At 43.1% G+C, this 13,207-nt stretch overlaps 2 protein-coding genes across 4 annotated transcripts in view; both read right to left on the bottom strand.

The window, feature by feature from the left end:
- Positions 1 to 1,575: 1,575 nt before the first annotated feature.
- LOC120020001 (NADH dehydrogenase [ubiquinone] 1 alpha subcomplex subunit 13-like) lies at positions 1,576 to 6,521 on the bottom strand. Its single transcript, XM_038963421.1, has 5 exons — positions 6,360 to 6,521; positions 4,878 to 4,956; positions 4,692 to 4,763; positions 2,032 to 2,101; positions 1,576 to 1,833 (listed from the first exon to the last, which is right to left on the bottom strand). The coding sequence occupies exons 1-5, from the start codon at positions 6,451 to 6,453 to the stop codon at positions 1,714 to 1,716; spliced, it is 435 nt and encodes a 144-aa protein (XP_038819349.1). The 5' UTR covers positions 6,454 to 6,521; the 3' UTR covers positions 1,576 to 1,713.
- Positions 6,522 to 7,296: 775 nt separating this feature from the next.
- LOC120020131 (transcriptional repressor p66 alpha-like) overlaps positions 7,297 to 13,207 on the bottom strand; it is a 42,838-nt gene continuing 36,927 nt past the window's right edge. For all 3 annotated transcript variants that reach the window (XM_038963596.1, XM_038963597.1, XM_038963598.1), the window contains exons 8-11: positions 11,853 to 12,126; positions 11,229 to 11,680; positions 10,259 to 10,499; positions 7,297 to 9,754 (exon numbers count right to left, since the gene is read on the bottom strand). In XM_038963596.1, the coding sequence (XP_038819524.1) occupies positions 9,618 to 9,754; positions 10,259 to 10,499; positions 11,229 to 11,680; positions 11,853 to 12,126 (1,104 nt within the window). In that variant the 3' untranslated portion in view covers positions 7,297 to 9,617. The remainder of the gene's footprint in view (positions 9,755 to 10,258; positions 10,500 to 11,228; positions 11,681 to 11,852; positions 12,127 to 13,207) is intronic.

Here is a 13,207-nt window from a genome sequence, read left to right as displayed (position 1 = left end):
AGTTCAAAGTAAACAGCTCAGTCTAATTAAGCTAAAGTAAAAGGGTAACACACCGCTGGAATGCAAAGCAGTTGGGAGGGGTATGTGGGTGTGTGCCAGATGCAGGGACCTAGTAACCAATTTTCAAGCTCCCACCAATGAACTGGACATAAAAATCAAAGCATTGAGGTCTCTCACTCCATATGCACACATAATGAAGCAGTGTTTCCAACAGAAAGGGTCATCCAAAGACAGCAAGAGGCTGAAAAGAACAAGGAAAGGGCAAGTCTCTTCATCTGTCACAGTATTTCTTTCAGTGTGAATGTTGAACATAGTCTGGGTGTAGTGACAAGTGCTGGCCCCCTTTGTTGAATGGGACAAAATAATTGCTGAAGACATTACCACTGAAGCAGGATCAGCGTTTCTTGCCCCAAACGTTTTTGGGGGGGACATTTATTGTATTTTAAAACATACAATCTACCTGCAGTGAAGCCGCACAACATTTACATTAAATTCAGTCATCTAAGAGACTCCCATCCAGAGCGACCCACAGAAGCAACCAGGGTCAAGCGCCCCGCCCAAGGGCACATACACAGATCTCCAACCAAGTCAAATCGGGGACACGAACCAGCGACCTGTCGGCCACCGGCCCAAGCTCCCAACCGCCAGGCCAACCATTCAAGATTCCCCGAGAGCTGCCCCTCAACCGCCCGAAAAACCTCCCCCTCCACAGCGGTCAACATCCTGGTCCTCAAATTAAACTGGTATACTTTCCTATTTATGCTATTTTTGTTCCTCCGCCAGTTGATCTTTTATATTGGGCAGATAGACCAGTTCCCTAGACCAGTTCCCTACCTCTTGCCCCAATCTTAACCATAACAAAACAATAAATAACATGCACAACTGACTTAAGATCAGATATGTTGGCCTGTTTGGACTGGATTTTGGTTGCAAATAGAGAAGTAACGTGTAGTTGACAGACACGGTTCTCCACATGACAGAGGCATGTCTGTTCTACACAACACATTTCTATCATGCGGCTGGGCATTCTGTTATATAGAGTGCTCCTGAATAAGCTTGGTGATGGTCCTTGCTTCCACTGACCGCTGCACAGTCTGTTGTAACAGGTGCCAGCACAATGAACAGCAATTTAACATGACTGCATCTCACTGGATAGCAGGCTAAAAGGAAAACAACTTTATTTGGTTGAAATTCCCCAACAAGGCTCAAAGGAGTCTGAAGAGTAGCCTGTTTGGCACCGTTCAACAGAATCACTCCGTCCATGAGGGCTGGAAGGCTGTGTTCGGGGCTGCACAGACAGCCATTGTTAATAAAGGCAATCCACATTGCATTGACAACATGTTTGCCTATTCTATTGCATATTGTTATAAGGGAAGAATTCAGGCTTGTGCTTTGAAAATGTGCTTACATGTTGGGTAGACTACACACTTTCCCTAACCTGGAGGGGGGAAAAAAAGCAGGAACTCGATGACAACCATGTAGGCCTATCTATAGAATAGAATACATTCAAGATCCTGTTTATCCTGTAATATTCCTTCAGTAATTAAAATAAACAAAACCGACAGAGAATCAGTATGGGGTACAGAAAATATCACTTTAATATAGAACATTTACAAGCTGTGTGGAGTTGTGGACTCCAGTCAAAAGGGTACTGGCTGTGGCTGGTATGGTAGCTGAGGCGTACTGGAGTGACACAGTTGGACTGGGGGGCGGCTACACGTACCACAGGAAGCCAAAGCGCTTGTGGAGAAGCTCTTCACGGGGTCGAAGGTTAAACAGCTCCTCTGTGAGGGGGGCCACCCAGCGGTCTGTGTGGAAGACATTCTCGCCCACCTAGACGGAAACAAATAGGAGCTTAGTATTCACCATCACCGTAGAATAAGCAGCATTGCAGAGTTATTTCCTTTTCTTGCTTCCATTTCAGTGCATATTCTAGAACATTCAGAACTACCATTTGCCGCTTCATGACAATTGACAAATAAAACAGATGTGTGTCTGTCTAGACTGAAATGGAATCAAGCTTCTCTTTACCTTCCAGCCTGGGACATCTTTCATTACAACTGCTTCCTCCTCCAGATTCTCCCTCAGCATCCGTAGTTGCCTAGAGAGAAGAAAAAAATCTGCTAAATTTAGACCTCCTAAAACAGATAATCCACGGGCAGTAACTAGGCTTCCATCAAATTGATGACAGATGTTCATGTGAATATTCTAAATTCTGCATGAAGAAAATATTCAAATTTTCCCAACAGTGTTGTTTCCATTAAACTGACTTATTGCGGATCAAAAATAAATAAATTGCATGATGTAGTCCACACATTTTTTACTTTTCCCGCTTAAATTTTTTATGTAACGAATAAAAAGTTCAATGTGCTTCCCTCGCATTTTTATCTGTGCTGATAATTGTCACAAACACTTAAATAGTAAATGTGGCTACTCTGGTCTTGGCATGGTCGCTCTAGCCAATAGCACGTAGATACAGTGCAGGTATGTGCAGGTAGGCTAGTCTACATGATGAGATTATTACAGTGCCTTGCAAAAGTATTCATCCCCCTTGGTGTTTTTCCTATTTTGTTGCATTACAACCTGTAATTTAAATGTATTTTGATTTGGATTTCATGTAATGGACATACACAAAATAGTCCAAATTGGTGAAGTGAAAAAAAGTGACTTGTTTCAAATAATTCAAGAAAATTAAAAACTGAAAATTGGTACGTGCATATGTATTCACCCCGTTTGCTACGAAGCCCCTAAATAAGATCTGGTGCAACCAATTACTTTCAGAAGTCATATAATTAGTTAAATTAAGTCCACCTGTGTGCAATCTAAGTGTCACATGATCTGTCACATGATCTCAGTATATATACACCTGTTCTGAAAGGCCCCAGAGTCTGCAACACCACTAAGGGGCACCACCAAGCAAGCGACACCATGAAGACCAAGGAGCTCTCCAAACAGGTCAGGGACAATGTTGTGGAGAAGTACAGATCAGGGGTGGGTTATAAAAAAAATATCAGAAACTTTTAACATCCCACAGAGCACCATTAAATCCGTTATTTAAAAAATGGAAAGAATATGGCACCACAACAAACGTGCCAAGAGGGCCGCCCACAAACTCATAGACCAGGCAAGGAGGACATTATTCAGAGAGGCAACAAAGAGACCAAAGATAACCCTATAGGAGCTGCAAAGCTCCACAGCGGAATTAGAGTATCTGTCTATAGGACCACTTTAAGCCGTACACTCCATAGAGCTGGGCTTTACGGAAGAGTGGCCAGAAAAAAGCCATTGCTTAAAGAAAAAAATAAGCAAACACATTTGGTGTTTGCCAAAAGGCATGTGGGAGACTCCCCAAACATATGGAAGAAGGTACTCTGGTCAGATGAGACTAAAATGTAGCTTTTTGGCCATCAAGGAAAACGTTATGTCTGGCGTAAACCCAACACCTCTCATCACCCCGAGAACACCACCCCACAGTGAAGCATGGTGGAGGCAGCATCATGCTGTGGGGATGTTTTTCCATCGGCAGGGACTGGGAAACTGGTCAGAATTGAAGGAATGATGGATGGCGCTAAATACAAGGACATTCTTGAGGGAAACCTGTTTCAGTCTTCCAGAGATGTGAGACTGGGACAGAGGTTCACCTTCCAGCAGGACAATGACCCTAAGCATACTGCTAAAGCAACACTCGAGTGGTTTAAAGGGAAACATTTAAATGTATAGGAATGGCCTAGTCAAAGCCCAGACCTCAATCAAATTGAGAATCTGTGGTATGACTTAAAGATTGCTGTACACCAGCGGAACCTATCCAACTTGAAGGAGCTGGAGCAGTTTTGCCTTGAAGAATGGGCAAAACTCCCAGTGGCTAGATGTGCCAAGCTTATAGAGACATACCCCAAGAGACTTGCAGCTGTAATTGCTGCAAAAGGTGGCTCTACAAAGTATTGACTTTGGGGGGGTGAATAGTTATGCATGCTCAAGTTCTGTTTGTCTTGTTTCTTTCACAACAAAAAAATATTTTGCATCTTCAAAGTGGTAGGCATGTTGTGTAAATCAAATGATACAAACCCCCCCAAAAATCAATTTTAATTCCAGGTTGTAAGGCAACAAAATAGGGAAAATGCCAAGGGGGGTGAATACTTTCGCAAGCCACTGTATGTATTAAATAGATTTATATTTTTCCCAAACGGTAGTCAAGCATCGACCGTCATGTCACCAGAATAAAACCCTTGATATTTATTGGAAAGGAGCATCAAGCTCATCACTGTGCACTTTCACCACCCTGTGAAGTTCATCATAACTTATTTCATCGGTAGCCTAAACTGCATGGTTTCCCTGAGTCGTAAAAGATAGGCTACTTGCTCAGGTTTGATCACTAGTTTCTCCTTTCATCTGTGGCGCTGCGTTCCTGTGCTAGTCTACAAGTGCTGCACTATCATATCAGCTGCTTAATTAGCCAGCTGCTTAATTATATCAGCTGCTTATATGCTTATATCAGCTGCTTAATGTACTGTAAGCCAAACAGCTGTACAGACTAATAATATTACCTAATTAGGAAAAAGAATGCTTTACTTCACTCCCTTACTCATACAAGTAATGTGATTATGTAATGCGTTACTCCCAACACTGTTCATTGGCAAAATTGGCACATCACCTTTACCCCTGTTGAAGTAGCCTCTGACTCTCTCTCTTACCTCCGGTCCTGCTCTGCTTGCAGCAAAGGCAGAAGAGCTATCCTCGCTTCCAGCTCCTCAATCTGCAACCGCCTACAACGCACCAGCAGAACATAACATAAGGACATTGACCAACAATAACTCATCACAATGATCTGAATTGGTACAATGAATCAGTGACATTAACTGTATTTTGGCAATTCTTACCTCCTCTCCCTGTTCCATTTGAAGAGTCTCCAATAACCGAAACACATGACACCAACTCCAATGGTGAGCATGCTATACCCTGAAAATAAGAATGTATATTAATTGTCAGACATTTATTTCAGCAAGATAAGAATCACCACAGCCAATTTGACCACTAATGCAAGTTACTAATCAGGTTTCCATCCAACCTTTATGCGAATAAAGTACAAATCGGATAAAAAAAAGAAAAAAAAAAGTGTGAACAGGCCTTTTGTTGTAATGTTTGAGTCACTCAAATATCACATGAAAACACATTAGACATGGCAAAATGTGTAGAATTTAAGAAAATTAGCTTTAAAGCTGCAATATGTAACTTTTTGGGTGACCTGACCAAATTGACATAGAAACGTGAGTTATAGATGTAACTCGCATTGAAAGCAAGTCTAAGAAGCCGTAGATATATTTTATGTGTGCTATTTCTATGCTTCCCATGCTTAAGATACATTTTTTCATATTTTACTTTGTTTTGTACACCAGCTTCAAACAGCTGAAAATCTAATATTTTTGGTTATGGAAAACATATTTCACATCGGTTTATATTGTACAATGATTCTCTACACTATACTTACTAGTTTTGTCACAAACTTAAATTAGGAAACTGTCATGAACAGTGTTTGTGCTCATAGAAATAGACGGATGGGGCACAAGATGTTCCCCAATGCTGGAAGGGGGGCCTGAGTGAAAAAGTTTGGGAACACCAGATGTAGACTAGACTACCTGCACTGTATCTGCGAGCTGTTGACTAGAGCGCATATGCCAATATACCAGAGTGGGCACACTCACTATTTAAAATTCGATGGAAACTCATTTAACTTCTATTGTTTTATTCGGTACGTGAGAATTTAACCGAAAAATGTATGTTTATGTGCACTACTTCATCATGCAAATACTTTTATCCGCAACAAGTCAATTTGGTGGAAACGCATCTCTGGTGGTTAAATGCACATTGTGTTTATGATGAGTTTTGAATATTCGCATGAAACTCTTTCGCCAATTGGATGGAAACCTAGCTACTACTGTTTTGTTGTTTGATCTGTTAATTGTTTCCATTACTGCGCCATGCATGGCATACATTCTAATAGAGCCAACACAAACCCAATTTTCAAACAACTGACAAGGGAGAATATACATGCACAAGATGTTTCAGATTAGACTTCACCATAAAGCTAGGCAACTGATTAGTTTGCTAGCTAAGCTAGCAAGCTAAACGAACCAACTATAGTTGGTAGCAACTACACTTCGCTACATCGGTTTCCATATTAATAAAGTACAATAGTGGGATAATAAACATGGTAACAACGATTTAATGTGTAGAATAAATAGCTAATATCACTAGCTAGCTAAAACATTGAACTTGTTAGCCACTAGCATTGGCGTAATTGTTTGACTGTAAAATGATCTACTCAGAACTTCGCCCATTACAACTGTAACTAGTATACTGACCAGAAAGTCCCCGTTTCGGAAGATTTCTCTTGTAGTCGACAGGGCCATAACCTCCCGGAGGAGGCATGTCCTGCATCACCTTGAACGCCGCCATCTTCCACTCCTTCCCTTCTCCAAAACAGACCGGAGCGTGACGGTTTTGACTAGGTGGTATACAGCTACGACCGGAAGTGACTTTTTCGTAGAAAGGTTACTCCTCGATCACCCCCACAATGTTTTGCGTATTGGAACACCAGAAGTACATTCGTTTGCAATGGAACTCTGCGTTGCAGAGGCAGTTGCAGTGCGTTCTGTTCTGTGTGGCGCATACGTTGGATTTATCGAATACATCAAATTGTATACAAACTGCTTGACAGAAAGGGTAGCAGAAGGTGAATGTTGAACTTCTGTTGCACACATATCCAGATGATGCTGCGCAATAACGCCTCGATCACACCGAGTGTCTTTCGCAAAATGGTAAGCAACATCATCTGGATATGTGCCCAACAACATTCACCTTCTGCTACTCTTTCTGCCAAGCCTTCAACACATACACGTTATGCATATGTTCGACAACATACTGCAAGGCAAACGTAGCGTTCCATTGAAAATGAATCTTCTTTTGGTGTACCAAAACGCAAAAACCCAAACCCTGTCTGTGTAATTGAGGCGTTCGGATATTTTGTGCAGCAGGTTAGGAGAATAAGGTTACATTAGGAAAACGTTTAGGGTTGGTAAAATGCTATCCTAACCTGCTACGAAAGGTCACTTTCGGTCATCTGAGAGTGATATCATATTAATTAATCTACTTCTAGTCTAGCGCGACAAACCACAGGAGAATGGGCTCTTTCGCCCCTGGCCAAGCAAAAGTGTCATTGAAAATCAAGTCCTGAAAAAGAATACTATGACAGGCAGTCAACAATTTAATGACACATTCCCACTAAATGAAAGGGTTCAAATTACTTCGTCTTTTAATTGGTACTTCTTGGAGCTGGGAAACATTAAACCAAACAAATTGGACAATCCGTTTCCATGAAGGGATGGGAGGGTTACGCTTGACAGCGAAGAGCCCAAGCTACCCTGTTGAAACAGGGTGGTTGCTGGCGGTCAGTGTTGTGTAGTGGTTCTGTGGCCCAACTTCAGTTCTTGCGCTAGGTGTCATGTTTTTCATATTTCTTAGCGATGGCATCTGAACTAGCACTGAAAATTATCTCCTAAACAATTTTGACAGCAGTAGACAGAAACCCAAACACAGATGTTAATTCATTTATAAACCACATAGCAGGCCTATGGAACTTTTACAGAAGAGAATTACAGTAGAAGAGAACAAAACTGAAAAGCGAGTATGAGACTGTACTTGAGGAAGTAAAAGGAGCCTACAGGAGCACTGTAGTAAACCCAATTACCTCACCACAGGCCTGTCTGGGATATTGGTCCTGATGCCAAGCATACAAAATCAATGAGTGATTTCAATATAAGACATGTTTATTCTCTCCTCTGTCTTTTGTACATCCTCAAACTTCGCCAAAAAGTTGCTGTACCTAACCAAGCTTCATGACATGGCAACCAAAAACCTAAACTTGAAATGTACCTGAGCAGGTGAAAATACCTGCAATGTTAACTTTTTTTCTTATCACCAGATGAGAACTTTTTGTAAAATGATCTGGGATATGACTCCTGTGAGTCTAGAGTATCGTCTTCCACTGTAACTTTGTTTGCATGTAATTCAGACAGTCTTTATTATGCCACTAGTTCTCTTTACAGACATGTTATTACACATATGAAGGGACAACTCGGAATTAAATAATGTGAAACCAAAGCAGAGGCTACAGACAAAAATATAATAAAGAGATCCTCTCTACTTGTTCTGCTTATGTGAAACATATGAATGGAGAGAAGCTCTGTCAAACTCTGTAAATAGCTGAATAACATACATGGTGGGGAAAAAAAATCTTCACTTAAAAAAAAGACAACAAATGTGTATGAGGCTAGCATTAATTGTTCAGTTTTTAAAACCATAACACCACGACAGGAATTGTTCATTTATACATCAGTCCCAAACAATAACCAATAACTTACTGTAAATACCCAACAAATCTAAATCAACTGTTACTGAGTTTATGCACTGAAAACATCACTGCTCAGTTTTTCTTTAAAAGGAGAATTTTCCTTTTCTATAAGCAAATAGCATGTTATAGAAAGGTCTAGACACTTTTTTTCTTCAGTTTCACTTGTTTTTGAGAAACTTACCCCAAACAGCCATTCACTTCCTCATTCTCGTTGTGCCATACGGGGGGGGGGCTCTGAAAAGACATGAACAAATGCTCCAAAAACACCCATTTAGAAACTGAAATGCTCTATTGTGATGCAGGTCTTTAGATGTTGTACAAAACGGAATATAACATTGTGGATAAAGTTTGGAATGACACAATTGCATGTGTACAATATCTAAAGACCTGCATCACTGTACTGAGAGCGTTTCTGTATTTAGGTGTTTTTGGAGCGATTGTTCATGTTTTTCCAGAGCCCCCGTACTGGACAATGAACACGAGGAAGTGAATTGTTGATTCAGGTAAGTACAATTTTTTTTTTAAAGGAAATCGCAAAAAGTGTGTGGACTCTTCTAAAACATGCAATTTACATCAAAAATAGAGATTTGGTTGTAAAAAGCTAACTTCTCATTTAAAGAGGATGTTTATTGATCATATTTTTTGTCTTTTATCTTTTTTTAGGGTACTCTTGAATATAAGGCAAACAGTTCAAGCTAGTCAGTCATTTAATCTTGAACACACCTCGACGATTTGTCTGCATCCCATTGCTGAGTCTATGATGACAGAAGGGCAATCAGCTCATCGTTCCGTCCAATAGGTAAAGCTCCATACATCGTTTTCATGGTCGGATATCAACGCACAGGTGGCAGCACGCCATCTCATGAGTTCTTGAGAGAAAAGCAACATTCTCAAACCATCATGAACTCGCAGACATCATGGCTGACGAACATATGGAAGGAAGCCCTTGAGGCACATTCATTTTTTTCCTTCAGAGTAAATCGCTGTTTGTGCACACTGACCAAACATCGGTCAACTTCATAAGAAACAATAGACATGAAAAATAACACAAGAGAAACAAAAACACTCGGCAAAAAAAGAAAAGGAAGGAGAATGCTTCTCCTCAAAAGTTTGAAGACTGCGGTTTCCTTAACTGTAAATTGCATTGTTTGCATCGACAACAGTAGCTATTGGTAAAAGGCTATTGATAATGACAATGAGTATGAGATTATTATTTCCACGTGTTAGCTGCCTGGGAGATGGAGCGCGGGGGGATCATGTCCAGGAGGTACTCTCTCTGACGGGCGTCCACTGTGGATGAGGTCTTATGGACTGGCAGGCTGGGGTTCACGTAGGCCATGGTCACACCTGGAGAGAAAGAGGGGAGAGGGGACAGTCTCTGAATGGGAGGGTGCACTGAGCAGAATAAAACACACACACACAAATAACATTGATATCATAGCAGGGAAATCATGGACTAACTCTACTATTGGGGAGGTGTTCTAGCCATGAAGTCAAAAGGAGAATGCCAACCACCAGAGGGACTGAAGCAGAAAGAAGGAAACAGAGCATTGGGGACACAAAGAGCAGTCAGATGCCTCGTCCAAAAACAATCCCTGGCCTCTTACGCAGGTGTAAGCAATGTTGTGATCCATCTAACCCTCTGATGGGCGTAAAGGAGCTCCAGCCATATTGTTTAAATACTTGTACTTACTCATTGAGACCTGCAAACACCACAGTGGAGGTGACTAGTAAAAGGGGCTAGGGGATCTTTTTTGGACAGGACAAAAGTTCAGGGTGTAGAGGTTGGGGGGGGGGGGGGGGGCAGTGAGGTGTGGTGGTGGGTTGGGGTCCGAGACGGTGTTAGTCTACCTGTGTTGATGTTGTTCTGCTTCCTCCATGCAGTGGCTTGGGCACTACCACTGCTGCTGTTCCCACTGGAGCTGCCCTTTGAACCCTGGGCAGACGAGCGCACATGGGCATGCTTACCTGGCCGGCTGACCAAGCCTGCAGCGGCCACTGCACTCTGCAGCTGAGAGGAGGAGGAGAAAGAGTGGGACACGCCCCTCACCCCCACCCCCACAGACGGGACACCGCCACGGGAGAGCTGGCCCTGAGGGAGAAGGAAAAAGAAGATTGAGTGACAAGATCTGTGTGACAAGAACACACAACACAAGCCAAGGGAACCATTGAGCTGTTGCAGATGGGGAGGTTCAAGTCCCTAGTGAAACACCATGGTAGAATGTAGGGATGTATTGCAAGAGGAAATGGTAGAATGCTGATCTAATGGGAAAGATGGGGTGATCTGTGGCTGAATGTTGGAATGAATGAGTGATGGGATAAATACATACACACATGCAAAGTGTAAAGGTTTGAGGTCCTCTAATCAGGGGTGAGGGTGGGGGTGCGTTTAGTTATGTATGTTTTGTGTTTTGGTTTCACGCTGTGAGCGAAGTGTGTGCTGGTCCTGGTGGTTATGGGTGCACTTGCTTCCATGCCTGCCCGGGCATCGGCGGGTCTTGGTCCTTCCCGCCCTTGGAAAATCCCTTCGAGCCGGGGGCTTCGCCCTGCCAGCAATCTCAGGCCGGGTGGGGGCGAGCGTAACCACTGATCAGAACACCCACTGATGGGAGCAGCCATTTGTATTAAGCAGCCATTTGTATTGATTTTGTATTGTAGTTGTTATTTTTTTTTAAAAGAGAACCATATGTACGTGAATATTATAACCGTCTATATCTAATTGAATGTGACAGGACCTGTAATTGAATGTGACAGGACCTGGAGTGGCACAGGTGATGATGTGACAGCTTCAGGGAACTGCTGAGTAGTGCGTCACCCCTACCTGTTTGATGTTGGTGGAGTGGTGGCGTGCAATGCTCTGTCCTCTGTTGTGCTGTTGGTGATGGTGCTGGTGATGCAGAGAGGGGGCCCTAGCCTGGGCCTGAGCCTGTTTCAGCTGCTGGGACACTAGATGCTCCGCCTTCACCGACGGAGAGGTGGATGAGGAGGAGAAAGAGGAGGAGGGGGTGTGAGAGACAGGGGAGGCAGCCTGCCGGAGGATCTGCTGCTCTATCTCCTGTTCCTGCTGCAGGGCCTTGACAAACGCAGCCTTCAGCCTATTGGTGTGCTCGGCCTTCAGGGCCTTCTTCTGATTGGAGGACATGCAATCTGCACAGAGGATGGTCCCGCCCTTGGCCTTGTCTTGCCTCCAACGGCAGGTAAAATCGGTGCTGCACTGGGTGCAGGTGAAGGGCTCTTTGATGGCGGGCTTGACCGGGGGCTTCCCTGTTTTAGCTGGGGAAGACAAAAAGGATAGCGCGGCGGGGGGAGGGGTGGGTAAGAAAGTGATAGTGATATTATTGTGTAAATTAATTGTACGTAATATGATGGAATACTGTATGTAGTGTTTGCACCTCTGATGGTATCGTGTTATATAGTGTTTACACAAGCATAATATGTACAGTACCTCTCATCATGGAGTCCAGCAGGTTCTGCACCACATCCTCCAGGCCCACCAGGTAGATGAACTCGTTGTTGGCTGCCGAGGGCAGGAAGTTTAGCTCTGGGGTGGGAAGTTTGGGAGGAGGAATCTCCAGAAGGGTCTTCTCCAGCTGCTTACGCAGGGCGAGCTTAGCTGCGGCCTGACAGGCGGCAGGAGAGCCGTTCACGTTGACCACAGACACACTGCTGTTTCCAGACTGGGAGGTCATAGAAGGAACCTTCATGTTAGTTGGGGAGGCCTGGGGGAGAGAGGAATGAGAAGGGGTTGAGAGGGAGAAAGAGGGGGGTAGGATCTTTTTATTTGAGTTGACCTTTATTTAACCAGGCAAGTCAGTTAAGAACAAATTCTTATTTACAATGACAGCCTTCCCCGGGCCAAACCCGAACGACGCTGGGCCAATTGTGCGCCGCCCTATGGGACTCCCAATCACGGCCGGTTGTGATTCAGCCCGGGATCGTCACCGGGTCTGTAGTGACGCCTCTAGCACTGCGATGCAGTGCCTTAGACCGCTGCGCCACTCAGGAGACAAGTGGGGAGAGGTGTCCAGTTGAGGTTGTCACGCAAATACAGCATGACAGATCAGATTCATTAAAACTGGGTCACATTCAGGGGGAAAGGGTAGCTGAGTTTGAGTGGTTCACTATATCTGAAACATGAATGCAATTAGGTTGATTAATCAAATCTGCAAGTCTCGATTGCACCACTCTATGATTCTGCACACGCCAGAGATTATGCACAAGCTAGCTGGCTACAGTTTGGATGCACACTACAGGGACGGCCAGAAAAGGTGCAACAGTATTGAGTGGCTAGCTAGCTAATTAGAAATTGCTAATATCATAGACAGTAGGTTGAGACGTGATACGTATTGTTTTGACTTGCTACATGACATACACAAGTACTGTATCTTGCCAGTAAGCTCGCGCTAGCAATGAAAAAGTTCAGATGACATCATGCTATGAGTTTATTAAATGCATTGCGTGTGTGTTCTAAATTCTAATTATATAAATGATCAAATTTGAGGTAAATTTACCATAACCACTTTTGACCATCCTGTTCGGTGAAAAGAAATAGAGATTGGTAGCTGTGCCATTTTTAAGATGAGTCAAGTGTGAACCACATCTAGTGGGCATCAGCTGATCAAAACCGGAATGTTGCAAAAAACTTAATGGATTTAATCTTTCGTGAACAAGATCCGTTTTCACATGCACATTCAACGCACTTATCATCAAATGAGTACAACTACTACTACTATTAGAGCTTCCTCTCCAACTTCACTAAATTATTGCTAGTAGTTGCTAAAATGATTTCTCCAACGTTAA

The sequence above is a fragment of the Salvelinus namaycush genome, chromosome 25 (assembly GCF_016432855.1).
Source record: "Salvelinus namaycush isolate Seneca chromosome 25, SaNama_1.0, whole genome shotgun sequence".
NCBI lineage: Eukaryota > Metazoa > Chordata > Actinopteri > Salmoniformes > Salmonidae > Salvelinus > Salvelinus namaycush.
Note: the sequence above shows the minus strand (reverse complement) of the source record. Positions and strands in the feature narration are given on the sequence as shown.